Consider the following 20,289-nt stretch of genomic DNA (forward strand, 5'->3'; position numbering starts at 1 on the left):
TGCCAATTACTTAATTAAAGTTGCTACTGCAGTAGCAGTAGTCTACCATGAATACCATGGTAATGTTAACTGCTTGCAAATAGCAACTGTAAAGATTTTAATGACTTCCACAGTTACTTTGTTTATCCATTTGTTGGGAGGTGATAATGTTAAGGTTTGAGCTTCTAACACAGCCCAAGAAAATGAAGGTCCTAGTAAGATACGTTTGATTATTAGCACTAGTAACTGAACATCCATTCCAAGTTTTACCTTGCTTGCAACACTCCTGGTTTGAGCAATTAACTCTCTGATCCGCTGAATGCTGGAAGAAATATTGTTTGCTGGTGCCTTCTGTTCTACTCTGCGCAGTTTGTCCAGGAGTTGAGGGAAGACTTCTGTAAGCTTCTTCACTGCAGTTAGAAAATATGCAGTTAGAAAATAAGTGACAGCATGTTTTGTTTTTTTTTTTTTTTTTTTTTTCCTCTCAGTAACACTGGTTTTGCACCAGGAAAATTCTTCCTTACCCTCTTAGGTTAACTCAACATCTCCTTCTGCTTTAAGAACAACTCCTGACTGTGGTGTGTGAGAGGCAGTGATTTCAGAAAGGGTAGTGATTTGTCAGAATCTAATATCGCAGAACTTTTCAAAAAGAAGTTTGCACAAAGGAGACCACTTGTTCATGGGACTCATAGGTACTAACATGGTGTACCTCTGTAATTCTTTCCTCAAAGAGCTTTGCAAATGTTAATAGTTTTAACCTTTCCATCTTCCTTCAAGGCAAGTAAATGTTAAACCCAGTTTTACAGATATGACAACTGGAGCAGAAAGGTTATTTGTTCAGCATCTCACTGGCTGTTTATGGCTGACCTGGGAACTGCAGCTGAGAGCTGTGGTTCGTGAGCTCTTCAAATATACTTTAGGGGAGATGGGCTCACAGAATCATTTTGGTTGGAAAAGACCTTTAAAATCATAGAGACCAACCGTTAACCTAACACTGCCAAGTCCACCACTAAACTGTGTCCCTAAGCACCACATCTGCATGTCTTTTAATACATCCAGGGATGGTGACTCAACCACTTTGCTGGGCAGCCTGTTCCAACGCCTGTCAATTATTTCTCTGAAGAAATTTTTCCTAATATCCAATCTAAACCTCCCCAGTGCAGTTTGAGGCCATTTCCTCTTGTCCTATGAACATGTTGCTTCCTTCATCCCTCATCTGTGCATCTCTCCCAAGGGTTATCACCCGGGTAGCATCAATGGCTGCACAGGTGATGTGTCTGTGTGTGGTTCACAGTCCACTCTGCTGACAGAAACACCCGCTGCCTTCAGACTGTGGTTATAGAACCTCAGTTGATGACGCATGTGCACCTAAGCTGTGCTTATTACCCATCCCAGCCCTTCTGAGTTAGCACTTCAGTTTTCCTGCCTACAACTGGCAGTAGTCGTCAGAGTCCTGGACCTTTGGTCTTTCACTGCTGTGTCTTCTGGTACACGTGCAAATAGTATTGTTATCAAAGGGAAATGCATGTTCTTTGTTGTGTTCAAAGGGAGAGAAGTCCTTTCCCAGAAAGATAAGCAGACAGAAGAATTATCGAGAAAGAAAAATAAGTACCCCTAATTATAATCCAGTTTCTTCCCATCAGATTCCTATGACATGCTGCCCTTTGAAGGATATTTACACATCACATCATTTTTCATCTTTAGTTAGATGTAGGTACAACCAGCTGAGTATAATGAAATGCGATTTTAGCCACAAGCTACATGCATATAAGAAAGATTCAGTATTCATAGTTAATTTTTAATGACATGGATTCACAATAAAGGCTAAGACAAGATTTTTAGGGTTTGCAGTTATATTTTAGAGGTTGCCAACTTGCATCCACCTGTTTTTGCGCTTTCCCTCATAGTTTTGTCTGACAAGACAGCAGAGAGACAGGTGGAGGAATTAATCCTCAGAGTTACTCAGAATGTATAGAAGGGAAATAAGGAAGAATAACCTCCAGTCACATTTTTGTGCTTCCCATTTTGTGTTTACTAGAGGCTGAAGCATCTCTCAGCCTCATTCAGAGCAACCCAGAGTGTCAGAAGATCCCATGGAGTCCTACAAGTCCTTCTTCTCTTTGGACAGAGTAAAAAGCTATATTTTCCACAGTCTTTCCCTCTCTTTTCTTGGCCCTTTTCACTCGTGTTTTACTTTCCAAGTCCAGTGTAGGAGTGGTCCATAGAGAACTTTAGATTTTCCAGTTATTCTGATTAAGTCCTGAAAGACATTCTGTGCTAGGGGTCAGTAATTATGTATTCTCTATAAAGCTTACTGTACACTAAAATGCCTCTTTTTCCACTCTTTTCTACCTTCTCCATTTCAGTTTTGTAGCCTTTCTCAGTGTTTCTCTTGTCTTTTTATTTACCTTTTTTTTTTTTCATAACAGATCTTCCAATTTTTTTCTCTACTTCTCCTCCTTCCTTGATAATGAAAGAGGAATTAATGTGATGTTTATAAGCTTTTCCATCAGTCATCCTGCTTAAGTATTGTATTTCCTCCCTAATTCTCTTTGCCCCCTTTGTTTAGACTCATCAAGTCAGGCACCATTTCTCCTCCATGTTTGTACTACCGAGGACAAAAGAGCCCTGTCAGCAAATGCCACTCAATTTTAAAATAATAATAACCGAACCACCAATCATAATAGCGAGAAGTATTTAAACAAGCTGTCTATTGTTCAGTGTGACCTTGGTATCTTAGCAAAATGACTTCAAAGCCAGTAAGACCTCAGACCTTAACTGTTTAAGTTATTTTTGGAGATGCCCAAGTACCCAAAAGTTTTAAAGTACAGTCACATCTCTAGACAACTCGTAAGTTTTGAAATGTTTTCATGGAGGTAAAATGTTAGAGGATTATATGCAATGAACGTGCAATGTAAACAATTTATACAAGATTCCTTGACCTTTTAATGCTAAGGAATGGCAAAATTCAGGTCACCGTACCTGCATCCCCAGCTGAATGCACAGCACTGTTGTACGCCGCTGAATTGTGCTGGAAGTCTTGCAGGTTCTGAGACCACAGCCTCACATTCTCATCCATGGGGATTGTAGCCTGTGTTACTGTCATGGTAGCACTTACAGCCTCTGCAGTCTTCAGTTTAGCTTGTTCCAAACGCTCTCTGGCCTCCACTACAGTATAAAGAAGGATGAGAAGAAAGGAACACTTTCAAAGATTCAAGCAAGCTATAACCAGTACTTAGAAAGTGGTGAGGCTTTTTTTTTCCCCTTTATTTCCACAGAGAATATTCAAAACTTCCTGTGGTTGGTCTACAGTTTTGTTAAGTTTTGAATTTAATAAATTCTCATTTCCATTCTAGATTGTTAGAAATTTTCAATGTCCTTGGATTTTGATGACTGTTATAAGACTAAGAAAGTTGGTAGAGAGACGAAAAAGTACATTGTTTTTAAAATAAAATGCATGAATTTGTTGAATATTTTTCATGAAAGTTAATTTTGAAGGACAGACACCCAAGAAACTAAAGTGGTTTCGGGTTTTGTTTTTTCATACCTGGCTTTTCTTTGAGTTACTAACTTCTGCATTTGTAAAACCTGTGGCATTCTGCAGATGATAATGTCTTGATGGTAAAACCCAGCCATTTTTAGTTGAAATTAATGAAGAAATTTCAACCATGTCAATTTTGAGCACCTTCAGATATACTTTGTGGATGCTCTATAATGTCTCTTTTCTGAAAACCTAAGGTGAGATTTTATCAATCAAGACTGCCAGTAATTACATCCCAAATACTCTACTTCCTATGTGTGATGTATATGTGAATTAGATTTTTACTATCAACAGAATAAATCCACAGACCTGTAGATTCTCTGAGCCCTGAAAAGATCAAAAGTAACATGGGAGTGGACAATCATAGTAAGGAGGATCAAGAAGAATGTTAATAACTTCAGGTGGCCAAAACATACTATTTCATTATGAATGTGTTAAAGCTGGATGTTTGCTCTCTGGGTCTGTAGTTTCAGTCAAATTCCTTTAGGCCTTCTGGGACTGAAATATTAATACCAACTTCCTAGGCCATATGCAAAGATAAAATATGGTCTTAAATATATGAAGATTAAGCATCGTGAAGATGAAGTTCTTCTTACAACCTGGCTCTGCTGATTGCATTTTTGTGATGGCTCTCATCAGTTGGCTTCGCAGAGCATTCATTCTGGCGAGAGTGCCATTAACGTGCCGGCTGGTGTCTGCGATGGTTAAATCATTACCTGTGGGGAGAAAATTTGAGGTATAGTTGAGTGGCATTTAAAAAGCTAAATTTTGTCCTGTGGAAGCAAGTTGTTAAGCAATTAATACACCATAGGCAGTATGCTATAGCTTCTTTTAGTATAGGGCATACTAGCACTTCATACTAGCACTTCACTTAATCTAAAGGAAAAAGCAACCTTGAAGGTCCAAGCCATTAGCTGCCTACCACAGGGCTTCTTAGGAAAATCTGGAGACCTGAGTCTTGGTCAGTGCTATCTCTTTGCTTTGCCAGAACTGCTGAGAATAGCTGCAACAAGCACACAGGAAGTTTTAAGGAACTCAAAAGGTGCTGAAAAGTTGAAGATGTCATTTCTGTAATTTTAGAGCTTTCTTTCATTTTCAGTGCAAAAAGGCCCAAATCCTTTAACATTTATTATTATCCTTCACTGGTGAAATCCATCTTTCTGAACACTTCAGCTGTTGTGAATTGGTTTCACCTGAACTACTTGATTACGTTTACCTGTGAACAGCTGTTTGAAGAATTACATATCTAAACAATGGTCATAACTGAAACGGTCCTTTTGTAAATGAAATAAACTTTCAGCATCTGGCAGGGTGACAACGCATGAACTACTCAAACTGGGACTGTGACCATTTCAAGTACATTGTGTGGTAACTTTTATCAATACACTATTCTCTTACAGTAGTAGTTCTGCCTTAGCTATGTGCTTTTGAAATTTATTTTAATGTGCATGGTTATAAACTGGCTGGGAAAGTAGAAAGGATGATATTTACGGTCATCTGCTGTCCGGTGTAGCTCTATGGCTCGGTTGAGAAGTTCGTTGCTTTTACCTTTATGGTAAATGATCTGAGTATCAATTCCCACTGCAGCCTGCAAGTATGTTCCAAAAAAAGAAAGTCAGAAAAATCACAGAATCACAGAATGTTAGGGATTGGAAGGGACCTCAAAAGATCATCTAGTCCAATCACCCTGTCAGAGCAGGAACATGTAGATGAGGTTTCATAGGAAGGCGTCCATGTGGGTTTTGAATGTCTCCAGAGAAGGAGACTCCACAACCCCCCTGGGCAGCCTGTTCCAGTGTTCTGTCACCCTCACTATGAAAAAGTTTCTTCTCATATTTAAGTGGAACCTCCTGTGTTCCAGTTTGCACCCATTGCTTCTTGTCTTATCATTGGTTGCTTACCAAATATTCCTCGTTATTTTGTTTAATTGTGAAGAACATATTACTTCATATAAATGTAACAAGACACTGCAGTTTCTTTTGCTTTGTTAACATTTAAGATTGCTGCCTGGATTAGAAAAAAAATCTCCAGAAAACAAAAATTTCTGTAGATTGCGATGCAAGTTTGGAGAAATGTATGCTTTCCCAGACAACAATGCTGAATAACAAAGTTGCAGAAAGCACAAAATTCCTCTTAATTTATCAATTCCAGTATAGTCAGTGTGATACTTGTGCTACACTTTAGTTAGGCATGTGACTGTTCATTTGTCCTGTCACCCCAGATGGGTGATGGACACTTGCTCTTGCAGTCCCCAGTAGCGTGCTGGAAGCAGAGCACTGGACTCAAGATCCCACAGCTCCTGAGGGTTCGGGCCAGTGTAATGTAAGCAAATCTTACTATCCCACTAATAAGTTGCTGCTAAGTAGCAAGTATCTAGGTTGCAAACTATATACATACAAAAATGCCTATAAAATATTTTAGAACAGCAAGGCCAGATACAAAATTAGCATCCTCATCCTTGCACTGAGTGTGCGAGTCTGCTATTTGCCCCATGTTAACTTGACTTTCTGTGAGAAAGAGTAATGCTGCCGTTAGATCTCTTGACTGCTTTTTTTCTGCCACATGGTGCTGAGTGGAGTAGGAGGACTCAAGTGCTAAATGCCAGCTCAGGTTCCTGCATTGCCAGGGAGTTGTCTAGACTTTCACAGAAATGCCTCAATTTGAGTGACAGCACAGAGCAGCATCACCCTGTACTTAGGGACAGAAGAATGTGTTGCATCTTTTCAAATACCAGAGGGCTTTAGGCTGGCAGAACAGTTAAACACCCAGGATTTAATTCAGAAAATAGCAGATAAAGCAAAATGTGCAGTGAGAAGTTCAGTGCTGACAGTCAAGCTAAATCTTGTTTTTTCTTTATACTTAAATGTCCAAAGCCCCTGAAGCATCGCAAAATAACAACTGATATTGTGAAAATTACTTACATCATTGACCTGGTTTGTTGTGTTCAGTGCCAGCAATGCAGCTTTATTAGCTTCTTCAATATAACCAGCAATGTTTTCATACACATTTGAAGCATTTATTGCCCTTTGTACCAACCCGTTTGCATCAACACCATGCAAATTCCTATTAAAAAGACAGTAAAAGAAGAAAACAAACCGAATAAAAGTAGCTTCAAATGGATTGATTTCCTTAACATTCTGTGAATTCTGACTACATAATCATGCACATAAATACACTTGGCCTAACTATACTCTTCATTGTGTATGACCGCTTATGTCAGTGTGAAGCAGGTGAAAACTATTTTGGATAGTCTCAGTGATTTAACTCTGGGGATTTTGCACTTAATGTCTATGTGAGCAGCAACAAGTGACAACTGAGATATTATCTTTTTCTAAAATCTAGATTAGATATTCCATAAATTAACAGAATGACATCTATTAGTTGTCCTTCTTTAGAGATAACTCCTGGCTGTGAATGGGAAGACTGTTTTGTACCAGGGACCAGGACAGCTGTGTCACTTGGCTGTTTATACTTTCAAAAAGTAGGTGGGAAAGGGGGGAGGATCAGGTGAAGAACTGCCCATGATTGTGAAAATTACAAAAAATTAGACTTCAAAATACAGGATAGCTTTGCCGGCATGGTAGAGCTTGATTTGCATATTAGGCGGTGCCTGGTCTTTGGGAGAGATTCCAAACAGCAGTTGGTTTAGGACTCAACCTTCAGCTGTTAGCAACTTTCAATAAATATTTTTTTTTCATTTTTGTGATAAACAGAATTCAGATTATATGTTAGATATAGACTAGAAATATACACACACACACACACGTGTGCATTCACTTCAAAAAGTTTGCACGAGAGCTTATTAAGTTTCCGGATTCAATGTCCTTGCAAGAATTTCCTGCTGTATTTCCCCAAGACAAAAGAAACTCTACCAAATAAAAGCCTAACAGGCTTATAACGCAAACCCATAAAAATAAAATTATTTGAAGACAGGCCACATTTTTTAAAGGATTGAACTTTTACTGCAGGACAATCTTCTCAACAAATAAAAGTGTCAGCACATTTCCATCTGGATATTTCATAATTATTTCTGTTTACTTTCTATTAAATGTCTAATGTGTTGGATTTGGTAGTAGTCTTTAAATTATTTTGGTAAGGGTTGAAGGCTAGCCATATGGGGCATTCTTTTCAAGTGATTCTGCTGTCCCAAGTTAGCTGGTCTCAGACTGAACATACTGTTTGTTTTTTAGGCTGTCTGTAGCTTGTGTGGTGTTATAGAACAGAGTTTCAGATGTTAGCTCTATACAATTGTATAAAAAAAGACCATCTGTTATTTTTTTCTCTGTTTTAGTCTCCTATCTAGGGCATACTACTCTTAAGACACAACCAGTATTTAGGTAATATACTTGAAGAGTAGTTTACAGCTCATCTTCCAGAAGCATATGTCCATTATGCTACAACTTGCTGATTTTTTTTTGATGACAATAATTTTCCATGGGTAGACCCAATTGCAAATCAGGTCATATTTCAAATCTGTCTAAAAGGGACTTTTTAGTAAATTGGGGGAAAGTTGATGCATTTAGTATTTTCCAGAAAACCAGGAAGACTTACAGTAAGTTTTGGTGTTACAGTGGGCCAGTTTCACTAGGACACAACATACTGAGCATCAGAACTACTTCATCTGTAAACCACATCTTGAATAAAAATTATCCCGTTTTTTGGCCTATAATGCTAAACATTTTTTGATGTGAATGAACTTACTGATGTGAGCTGTTTCTGCAAACCCCAGTTAATACGCCTGTATTATTTTACTTTTCAGTGATCTACCTTTCCTATTCTCTTGCTATAGAAAGAGAAGGACATGCCTAATCAGAAAGGGGACAATGTCATGCAAGATATACATTTGTTTATTCTTTGGAAAGATTAATAGATTTTGCTCAGCTCTACTTCATCTATTCCCTCTGGACCTTGACAAGTCCTTACACACATGACTTAACAGTGATTTGTTCAGTGCCTATTTACAGACAGTATGTCTGATATCACTTCGTTTCTGCTTGTCCTTTAGTTTATTCAGCTGTTCCATCAGTAGCATTTGTATGAACAGAGTCTGCTGAAGTTAAATTTTACCAGTCCAGCTCATCAGCAAGTCTTCTTAGGTTGTGTGCATGCTGCATAGCCTTTTCTACCAAATCATCATCAAAGAGAGACAGATTGGCTAGTTTTTCTTGCAATTCCTTTTTCGCTCCATCTATTTCTGCGTAGAACCCTGACACATTCTAGACAAAATATGGAAGGAAAGAAGATGAAAATTGTAAAAAATCAAGTCTGTATTTTAATTATGTTTTATTTTACCTTTTATGTTATTATAATGTTTTTGTATCATGTTATATTTCTTTGATGTGATATTTTTAACAGACAAAAAAGAGGAAAGCTTAAAGAGAGTCTGTCTCATGAATGTCAGTAGGACAAGACAAATGCAGGAAGATAAAAATCATTGAAAATTCCAGGAATCCCTTAAAAAGTTATTAGAGAACTATATATAAAATACCAAAAAAAGATAGTTGAGAAATTTCTTCTTATCCTTTATGTTTGCTCCCAAATGGTGCCAATGACAAATATTTCAGAGTGCAGAGCTAATAGATGAAGTAATTAAACCAGATCTTTGTGAAAATCCTCTCACTGTAGTTCTTAAGTCGGGAGGTGGAACTAATAATTGTTTTTGTTTTATTATCGATTGATTGATTGATTGATTGATTTGTTTGTTTTTAACCTTATCTCTGTAAAGACTATAGGTCAGAAATTAGCTTTTTGGACTTCTAAATGACATCTGAACAAGTAAACTAAGTAGCGCTGGAGCGAGTGGTCTTGTGCATAATCCTATTACTGTCTGGTCCCTGGGATGGTTTCAGCCCTGGCCAGCTGCCACCTTCCCAAACCTGCCTTCTTGGGGCACAGCACAAGGCAGTGCCTGTGCCCCGGGAGCAACCTGGCGATCGCTGGAGAGGTGCAGAGATTTTTAGCTGTGTGGCTGTGAGCTGTAGAAAACAGGCCCTAACCCCTTTCTGTCTCCTTGCACAGCAATGTTCCTTGTGCTAAGACATCTTGGGTTGGTCTAATTTTTGAATCAGTCCACTAAATACTACCTATATGTGTGTACAGGCAAGGAGAAGTAGTATCCCTTTGCCTTAGCAAAGCTCACTGATATGTTAGGGAATTATAAATGTGGCCTCAGAATGCATGAAAAACAATGAAATGGAGGAAGGAAAAAAAATGAATGAGTGAAGCACGAAAATGCTTATTGCTAATGAGGATGAAAGATGTATGATGTGGCATATTGCTTCCTTCCCTGCAGTGTGAACGTCCCCTATGTGTAAACTGATCCACAGAAGTGGGGAACTCAAAATGATAAACTGCAGTAATTTGTTTTGCACAAAACACAGGTCACACAGGGATGGTTTTAGTACAAGCTGTCTACTTTCTGTTTTCTCAAATTAGTTTATCAAAGAAGAATGAATGACTTTTGATATTTGCTTTTGTGTTAAAAAAGAAGTGGGTAACTATGAAAAAAATTAATCTTTGTGGAGAATTTTCGTTAATCTTAAATTATCTCAATATTTTAACAAAACATGGAAAAAAAGAAAAAAAAAGCAGCTTTGGTAAATACTTTAGTTAGCAAAATCACAGTTTTATTTTCTTCATCTTTCATAAAAAGTCCAAAAGCCTATAATTTATAAAATTCTCCTACAACACCTTGTCTCATTCAAAACACTGGATACTAGTCGACAGTTCCAGAAGATTTCTGTAAGACAATCTGCTTATATGTGTTTTACATTCTGACAGTGACTTGTTGTATCTGGGATGTTTAGCCTTCTCTTATGCTCACTTGCAGGCACAGAAAAGGGAATTTAACATATAGTGCAGTCTTTTACCAGAGCATCTTTTGACAGCTGCTTGTAATGAAATGATTCAGAAATCTACGGTAAAATCCTTTATTCATTTCTGCCTACAATAAGGTGTTCTTAGAATATAATTATTTTTCTGAGGCAGTAAAATGGAATTACAGAGCTTTTCATCCAGGAAGATTTATACTTTTTTTGGGGGGGGGGAATATTCATCAGCATTTAATTGAAGCAGTATAAAAAAGGAGAGATTTATATTTAGTGATCTAAACACATGACCTGAAAGTTCAAAAAATCAGGACATATAATTTAAACAAGTCACTGAGGCACCTACCTTTATTATCTCACTTAACTCTGAGTTGACCTTTTGTGGTCCTGCCAAAATAGTTGTGGCACTTAGCAGAATGTCATTTACTTCATTTATTTGCTCTTTTATTTTCTCATCTTGTTCCTGGAAATAAAAGAAAAAAAAAGAATTAAATCACATCCAAAACTGTCTGTGCATTGCTAAAATAGAATGTATAGAATGTTACCATTTTTGTTAGATTTATTAAAGTTAAAATGAAAGATGAAGTGATGAAGGAAATAGATTTTAGAAAAATTTGAAGTCTAAGTATTTGAAGTCTAAATTTTTCCCAGACATCTCTAATAGCTGCATATTATAATGTGACTCTTTGCATGTTCTTGTCTTGGTGCAAAAAAATTTTAAGATTTATTAATTTCATTTTCTATTAATGCATGAACAGTTATTGTAATGAAGCATTATTCAGTGCACTGCTAGCAGAGACAAATTAAACATGGATTTTTCATAGTGTTCCAGAGGTTTTTTGAAGTCTACAATACGGAGGTTTTTCCTTGCCAATAGTAAAACTAACGTGAGCAACCTTTTGTATAGCATCTGCCTTCATTGCGAGCAATAAAGAAGATCCAACTGGTTAAAAACGGGGGACAATTGCAACTGCACACTTCAGGCTTTGCTTCATAAATGTGAGATGAGCTGCAGCTTGGCACTGTAATTACAAAACAATGGAACAACAGAAGAGCCTTTATACAGAAGGATCCCAAGCTGTTGATTAAAGTATTCATGAGAACAACACGCCTGATTTCTCAGTTGAATTGTTAGACCTGCCACAACAGCATGAACTTCTAGCGTGGCAGATTTCAAGACCTCAGCCACTGATGCTAGGAAACCCAGAGTCTGGCCTGAATTTACAAGATAGTTCTTCAAATTACAAAATTGCTCCCTAAACCTCTCTCTCTCCTCCAGATTCCAAACAATTTCAGCCATTGAAATGAAAGAAGTTTGCTTCAAATGGTCCCAAATTATTCTCTGTGTCATCTTCTTCCTTGCTGAAAAAATAAATCAAAAGTTTTAGATGAGTCATTCTGGTTTTGCATCTCTTAAAGGAAAACAAAGAAACAGAGAAAGAGTCACAAAACTTCGGCGAGGAGAAAATGTGTTCTTTTTGTATGGCTGATGGATTGGGTACTTTTCTGAGATAAGAGACCTGAAAATTCAATTTCCTCATCAGCCAGATGGGATTTGAATCTAATACTACCACTTACAGGCAAACATGGCCCCTTCTGTGCTGTAGGGGACAGGTCTCCTCTGAGCTCTCCCCAGGACAGGAGTGATTACTTTGTTCAAAATACTGAAGCTATTCATTTGAACAGAGCATAAGAGAAAACTGCTGTAGCCTTATAGCTAGGCTGTTCACCCAGCAAGTAGGAAATCCAGTTTCAAGGTATCTGTTGTTGAGCAGTTAGAGAATGGATTTGTGCTGGATGCAAGGACAATCATCTGCTGTTCCTGAAAAAAATGGGGATGCATTTTGTTTAAAGGAGGCCAGAGAGAAAGTTTGGACGAGACAGTATGAACGCACTCACAGCCCAGGGCATGAACACAGTGCCGAGTCTTCATAAACAATTGTTTTAATAGAATATAATCACTTTTGTGAGCATGAAGTCCTTCCACATTATAAATCAGTACATAATAAGTGAAACAATTCCACCACAATATTTGTAGCAACCATTCTACATGGAATTTTAAGCTTCTTGGGTTTTAATATATATACCTAGTTTAGGCATTAGTATCCACCTCTTCTTTGGCCTGCTGAGACATACCATGCCCAAACTTGTCATTTCTTGTCACTCCATGAACAGGCAATCGTACCTTGCACCTTCACAATTTGTTTCTTAGAACTGGAGAGTCAAACTCATGCTGTTGCGTGGTACAAGAAATTAGTTTTTGGTGTGGTGATTCCTGAATCTAAATTGTTTGCAATCTGCTATTTTAAGCACTGGCAGAGATGGAATGTTCACAGACCACAGTTGGGATAAATGTACTGCATAGTACCTCACGCCTTTGAAGACTGGCTGTGTTTTTCTTATTTATATCCTCTGTTCGTAGAACATGGTCAAGCGCTTGGTCTATTGCCTCCTCCAGGTCTGACAGCTTCACATCCTGGTCACTGAGCTGCTCCAGCACATCAGATACTAGAGATCTGGTGTCATTGTACCTCTCATGAAACTCTTCAACTTTCTGTAGCACTGGGAGAAGAATCAGAGACCACTGATTAATCCAAAGCTTGGATTTCTGACAAAACTTACCTATGCAACAATTTCTGTTGCTGTTACTCAGGGGATAGTGAGACACGTTTGTTGAAAGCTCAGTTCAGATATCATATACCTAGATTTTAATTTTCTGTCCTCTTTAGACAAGGAAAAATGCCTCTCATTTTAACCCCATTAATCCCCCCTCTCAAGTAGCTTTTCCTAACAGAAGCTGCATGTGGCTTCCCTTGCTCTTTGTTTGTCATTGTCACAGCTAACCAGGCTACTCTGGAAAAGGCAGTCCTTGTTGTCTCAGGGTTGTTGCCTCATGTTGACTGAGCTGTGAGAATTAAGCTGCTGCTCTTTCCCATACCAGCAGTTTTTCTCTCTGCTGGAGTTTACTGTCCCCACGGCACAGCTGGCAGTGGGGGAGGAAGATGTTCACACAAGCAATTCCAGCTCTGTCACCAACCTTCCTAAGCAGCTATCGTTGAGGTGCTGCAGTGAACAGGCATGCACAGATGCACAGAAATGCACAGACACATACATATTTTTCTGCCCATTCTGCCATGGGGGCAGCAAGCTCCAGCAGCGACTTGGGGCAGGGATTTGGAAGCAGCAACACCTTGTGCACAGCAGACAGCGCTTGACCAGCACCCACTGCTCCTCCCCAGGGGCTCAGCAGCACATCCAGAGCTGCTTGTCCCCCGTCAGCTGCACATCAATGTGTGGGTGAATGGAAAACAGGCTTAAAACTCACACTCCTCTGCTGCATCTTCCTCCTCATTGGCACGTTGCCTTTCATTAGTGAAAGGTTTACGGCGTTTGATCTCCTTCAGCATCTCCTCAGCCACATTCAGCTTCTGGGCAATTTCTTCAGGGCTCAGCTCTTGTTGAATTGTGTAGTATTTAATCTTGCTACCAATTTCTGTGGGAAAAAGGAACAGATGGTCAATCCAGCATGGCTACAGAGAAGTAAATACTGTGGAGTACTTTTACTTTTGTGACTCCAGATCATGCTGATGGCAAAAGAAAGTTTCTCTCAACTCTGTAGTAGCTGATTACTATGTTTAATCCAGTTTTAAAATTAAACGTGTGAATAAATCATACTTTCTGGCATATGTGGGGGTGTCATCAGAAGAGGATGAGATTAAGCAGGCATGACTTGTGTGCATTATTTGGCTTGGCAGTTCTTGTAGGCTGCAGTCATCATTTTATTCTGACTTCTGTGGCATGTAGCAGGCTGGGGCTTTTGTCCAGGATTGTGGTTTTTAAGTGCTTCTGCACAGAAATTTTGTTTATTAAATAACCACAATGGCAAGGAGATTGAAGTAACCTTTTTTCCATCTGAAGAAGTTTGAAGCACCCTAAAGAGGTGACATATGGCTTCTGGCCTGATACTGCCTAGCTCGTTTGGAGATACTATTTCAAGGTTTTGGTCTCAGTTCAAGAAACACTCTTGGATGCTGAAATTGAATTTACCCATCCCCAGTGTAAGCTTTACAAAGTTTACCCACTTCTCGCTCCCTGTGTCTCGAATACCACCTCCTCTTTTATGCCCTACAATGTGAGTAGCTTTGGCTATTCATTCTTTTGTGGATAACCAGACCTGGCAAAGCCAGCACTATCAATCTGTAAGATTTTTATAAAAATTAGATGTATAATTGTGGCACAACTGATTCTTTGGCAGAGTGTCTTTGTACGCAGTTGCTGACTGGCTCCTCAGCTCATCAGTGAAGCTTTAAATCTTCAAACAGAGCAGCAACCGATCACCACCAGCAACTCCATGGATTTTTTCCATCTCATGCTGGCACACAGAGGTCAGCTGGTGATTGCTGGTGACATACAATGAGGATCATGCTGCCACTTCTGCTCAGTAACTATAGAAATAAGATATGACATGTGGCCAGACAGTCAAAGATGATCTAGCAACACAGGTGTAAGAAGGTACTACAAATGTAACATCCTATGGGCATGGTCTCAGCTTGCCTCATCTGTGTGATAGGATATGTTAACTATGTTTTTTGAAACAGAGTAAGTTGAAGCAGCCATGGAGTTAAGGATAAGCAAGGATAAGAGTTGATATGTAACCGCTCTTCCTTACACAATTTGCGACAGAGCTTGCAGTAATTGTTCTAAGACAGAACTGCTCAGGTCTGTTAATAAATTATTTCTGTTAATTGACCTCAACTGCCAGTCAGCTTTTCTATTCCAGTGCCATAAGAGCTTTCTTACACTGCTAGTTTTGCCAAGGACTGGGAAAAATCAGTGTGCTCTGTGTCAGGATGGAGGATGTCATGATGCAGGTGTGCAGGGGATAGAGATGCCTCTGACTACATTCACTTGGGGTTTTATTGCTTTCTGTAGGTACAGAAGAAGAGGCCGCAGTTGGTTTAATCTCAGTTTTATATATATCAGCATGATAATTACATGTCATATATATTCCAGATGAAGATGATAATCTCTGACTAGGAAACCTTTTTTAAGAGCAATTGTGCTTGGGAAGGTGTTCACTGTTGTAATCTATCCTTTGATATATAGTACAGTAAAAATTCTTGAAGGTGCAGGAGGTTTAAGAGGCTCCAAATAAAAAACAATCTTCATCTGGTAAGGTGTGAAATACATACTTTTACAATCAGAAGTGAAGGTATGTTTGAAATTTATGCTAGTTCTGGAGATGCTTTTATTGCTTTATCATGTTGTCCAAAAATGAACTTAATAAGTTTTGTCTGCATCCCCTCACGTCACATGGACAGATGAGCAGGACACTGAGACCATAGTTTACATTTTATCCCTGCATTTTGACATAAAAAGGTTTTGTTTTCACTCTTTCCCTAATTGGAGGAGATCAACATCATCATGTTTACTCTCCTACTGTCAATCAGCATCACTATAACCATTTCTAACGGTCTGCACTAGCCACACGGTTTACAATTCTGCCTTTCACTTTTACTAAAGGGCATCCTTTCTTTGTGAGAAAAAAAAAAAAACAATGAAAATGCAGTTTTCCAATTCTTCTTCTGTATTTCAGAAGCAAAAAAACCAAACAAGACAACAGCTAGTCTGTAATGATCCGTAGGTGTGTCTGGACCCAAACTCAACTCATCAGATGTAGCAATAAGCAGCTTGAGGAGAAATTCCCGAACATCTGCCATGCTGAGATTGTGGAAGCAGTGAGTTCACCAAATTATTTACTATTCAGCATCCTTTTCTTTTTAGAGGCGTTTACATGAAGTTGTATGAACCAGTACAATCCTACTCAACAACAGTTTGCTAAAAGGCGAAAACTGGATTTAAAGTAACAGACGCCAATGGGATCGCCAGAGTTAGTCAGACCGAACTGACTGCCATGGGTTCAAAAGGGAAAGCAGAATTTTAAAAAAAGTTTTTCATATGGCCCTCATTACTTATCATCAGGATGGGAAAAGTGCATGTGCCTGAAACTGTTGACAAGTAAGACATGGAGCACTCTCATCCCCCATTCTATGCTTGTGTGTGTGTGGCTTCATCCAGCCCTAATCTGATACTGACTTTTTTTACCACAATTATATATAAGTACCTTGAGCAGCTATTCAAACAAACAAAGGCTACAAGCTGAATGAGCTTGAATTATTTAATGTAAACCTATTTATTATAACTTTGCTCTGTCAAAGAGAGAAAAAAGAAAAAGAAGCTCTTGTTCTGGGGGTCAGACCAAGTCAGCCTGTGGTTTCAGCTGTCTTTTGAGAGACAACCTTGCAGGCTGCAAAAGCCTTGTGTGTGGGTTGCTTTGTGAGAGTGCCCAGGTGCTATGACATTTTTTTGCTGAAGGTTTCATTAATACATGCTTGACATTGAGATGAACCAGTAAGAAATCTGTTTACCTTGAATGTTGTCCCTCATATTTCCGAGCTGCTGCACAAGCTGAGTAGCACGGTTGTTGGTCTCTGTGGTTTCCCTCTGTATCAGTAGGCCTCTGCTTGATGCTTCATTTCCCTATGAATAAACCATGTGAGTTAGACATTAGATTTCTTTTCAGATCCATATGCATGTGTGAGTATGAGTAGTGTAAACACACATTTTGCTTTTTCCTGATGAGCATGTGAAAGTCCATTTATCATATAAAGTGGTATTTACAGAGGTGTTTGAAATGAAGAGCTGTCTTTTTGGTCTTTTCAGAATTGCAGAGTGAGAGATTAAAATCTGTCCCATATTTATCCATCATTTGCTGCAATCAAATTGCCATGAATTATGTACAGTTTTAAAACTCCCATCTGCTGAGTCTCCAAGGCATTTAGCAGGGCTGGCTCGTTTTGCTGGGTATGGCATTTCCTGAGTAAGCACATAGACCATTTTTAGATCAGTGTCTCCCTCAAGTGAGGTTCCCAGCTCTGCAAGTTGTTAAAATTAAGAAACAGCATGAAGATTCAAAATACTCTGAAGAGAATAGCCACAGTCCTATACTATATTACATTGGAGGCTGTACTGCATTCTCTTCCCTTACATATAAGGGCAATGAAGAGTTACCATGTCATAGTTATCATCTTTCCTCGAAGGTCACTGACCTTCAGAGTCCTTAGTTTTAGCTTTTATTGATATTTCCCAGAAAGGAGAAAAAAAAATGACTGCTGTGCCACCCACATTTCCTGGACCCTGTGTGTGTATGTCTATGTGTGTGTATGTCTATGTGTGTGTACATGTATTAAGTCCATACCGCTCACCAGTCAGTGGCTGTGATCCACAAACCTGATATTTATTTGGGGTTTGCAGAGGCACCAGTTGGCGCTGGGAGGTAGGGCTGAGATGGCCAGCACCATGGAGGTGGATGTGCCCCCCAGTAATATAAATGTGTTTATAGAAAGGTTTTAATTTTATTTCTGTATAACACATTATCAGTTCTATTCTTAATCCTTTATTGCTATCAGAGTTTCTTGGGGATACTCTGTTGCTTAGCTTCATTCTTGTTTTAAGAAACTTGTTACACACACTTGTTTTACATAATGCTATTTCCTTGACAGATTTCTTTGTCTTTAACTGTTGAACACACGGGGAATTACTGAGACAGGTTTGCTGATTGCCACAAGGTTGATGTGAAACAGAAGCATGAGTGAGAGATACTCTTAGGGAACCTCAAATTCCTGCTAATGTGCTGAGGGTCATCCTACAATTTACCAAAAGTCTAGGAAGGAAAGGTGCCTGATTCCCCCACATCGCTGCCAAACATTCAGGATCAAGCCGTGTGCTATTTACTCTAAGCTCATCCCAAGCAGACTCAGGGAGTTGCAGATCACATTTGCTATTTTCATTTAGCAGGAGGATTTCCCTACAGTTGATACATTCATCCTGCCTTTGGGGTTTAGATCAGAATCTGCAGTGACCCCCCAGACAGGTGGATGTGCATGTGAAATGCTCTAAATGGAAGATGCGACACATCTCTGCAAAACCCACTCAAGGCTCTAGCCCCTATTTTCCATAAAAGTGCCTTGAAAGAACAAAAGGTTCAATATATTCAGAGTTATTACTCTGGTCTTCTTTCCACTGTGAGAGTCCGCAGTCATTATTTTTCTGCCTTAACAATCAATCACTAGTATTCACGTGGAAAAGCATTAGAAATAACCAGGGAGAAAAGACTAGAGGAAATGCTGAATGTATTGGTTCAGGGAAGGTCAAACTGAGCTAAGAAATCTGCAGGTAGTACTGAAAGTGACAAAAAGGTTATTACCCAAATTCACTAGATGTTCCTAGAAAACCTAATGCCTTAATCATCCTGCATATAAACTACATAGAGGGATACTGACGGGTGTGAGTGCTGTCAGATTTTCACAGGTACAACTGTGGAGGAGTGCGAGCTGAGTTAATCAAACCTTTCTTTTGAACATAGACATAGTTTGTGAAATTCTACAAGGGACCTTTCTGCTAAGTAAGTGCTGATTAGAACACCCAAGCTCAAATTTTCTCTTCCACCTCTCTATACAGCTCTTTCTCCTCCTTTTTTTTTTCTTAAATTTATTTTTTTATTGCTACTTGTTCCTGTATTTTAGTTTTATTCAAAGGTATAATTTTACATTGTCTTGTGAAGGAACTGTTAAGTGAATATAAAGTCTGGCATTTTGCAATAAGCATGAAATATACTCTAGCCATACTACAGCTCTAGGTATCCCTGGGAACAACATAGAGTGATGTACCTCACTAATGTATTTATATCTTAGCAACAGAAAGATGTTTAATAATGTCTGTTTAAAATAGATGAGAAGGGATTTTGAACCTTATTTCTTCTTTAAACATATATCATATCAGTATTCATCTACTGTGCAATGAAAAGTGCTATGTGAGCTGAGAGCAGAAAACCTTCGTTTTATAGCCTGGCAATTGGATGTGGATATAATATTTATGATTCCAATTGTGTTAAAACACATCTTGAGTGCTGATCAGGCTCTCATCTCAGTTGGATATGTAAAAAACCTTTTAAAATGGCAGTTTTGTAACATATTTTGTAGTGTCTAATCGAGGTTAGTTTAATTTTATGAGAGCATACAAGTAAAATACATGTAGTACAAACACTCCCAAAGTCAGTCGGAATTACTTCAGTGTTTGCTTAATTAGAAATCATAATTTCAAATAGAAAGGCAGAGTGTCTATCTCAGATCGAACATGTACATGTTGTGTTGGGGTATAGGTGAGAACTCAATGACAAACCTGTGAACATATTCAACAGACTTTGGCCCCACATCCTTTCTTTTCTGGGAAGAAGACGCGATGGGTCATTTACACTTTTAATTCAGGGCTTAACTAAAGAAGAAAGTTTAGCAATCAAAAAAAGAAAGTTCTCCCAGCTGTCTTTCAGGGCACCCCCAGTCTTGTTTGGTGAACCTAGAAGTTCAGACTGTGTTGTTAGGAAGTATTTCTTTACCCAAGGAGGTGGTCAGACACTGGAATGTGCTTCTTGGAGAGCTGGTCGATGCCCCAAGCTTGTAATTGTTTAAGAGGCATTTAGACAATGCCATTAACAACATGATTTAACTTTTGGTTAGCCATGAATTGGTCAGGCAGTTGGACTGGGTGATCGTTGTAGGTCCCTTCTGACTGGAACTATTTATACTAACGTCTTATGCCAGCACGTGAATGTGACAAACTAGAAACCTTCAGAGCTCTTGTAGGGGGCTATAAACAAACCTGTTCATCAAGTATTGCTGCCTCTCTCAGAAAATCATTCATTTCGTCTTCAGCATCATCGACCTGGATGGTCCAAAGCACAGCATTGTTCTTTTTTTCAGACATTGCTGCCTGTGTGTGTGGGAAAAAAAGTCAGTTAAGCTGAAAACAAATTATTTCTCTAGTGAGGGCAAGGAATGAAGCTGAAATTCATACATTAAAATACAAAATGTCATCAATGTTTAT

General features: G+C 38.8%; 1 protein-coding gene across 1 annotated transcript in view; it reads right to left on the bottom strand.

Annotated features, from left to right (window-relative positions):
• LAMA4 (laminin subunit alpha 4) overlaps window positions 1–20,289 on the bottom strand; it is a 98,116-nt gene that overhangs the window by 30,384 nt on the left and 47,443 nt on the right. The window contains exons 8-18 of the mRNA XM_005510268.3: window positions 20,065–20,175; window positions 16,776–16,887; window positions 13,673–13,840; window positions 12,716–12,909; window positions 10,694–10,810; window positions 8,588–8,736; window positions 6,442–6,583; window positions 5,012–5,108; window positions 4,120–4,236; window positions 2,962–3,147; window positions 250–389 (exon numbers count right to left, since the gene is read on the bottom strand). Of these exons, the coding sequence (XP_005510325.2) occupies window positions 250–389; window positions 2,962–3,147; window positions 4,120–4,236; window positions 5,012–5,108; window positions 6,442–6,583; window positions 8,588–8,736; window positions 10,694–10,810; window positions 12,716–12,909; window positions 13,673–13,840; window positions 16,776–16,887; window positions 20,065–20,175 (1,533 nt within the window). The remainder of the gene's footprint in view (window positions 1–249; window positions 390–2,961; window positions 3,148–4,119; window positions 4,237–5,011; window positions 5,109–6,441; window positions 6,584–8,587; window positions 8,737–10,693; window positions 10,811–12,715; window positions 12,910–13,672; window positions 13,841–16,775; window positions 16,888–20,064; window positions 20,176–20,289) is intronic.

Source organism: Columba livia, chromosome 3 (assembly GCF_036013475.1).
Source record: "Columba livia isolate bColLiv1 breed racing homer chromosome 3, bColLiv1.pat.W.v2, whole genome shotgun sequence".
NCBI classification, from domain to species: Eukaryota; Metazoa; Chordata; class Aves; order Columbiformes; family Columbidae; genus Columba; species Columba livia.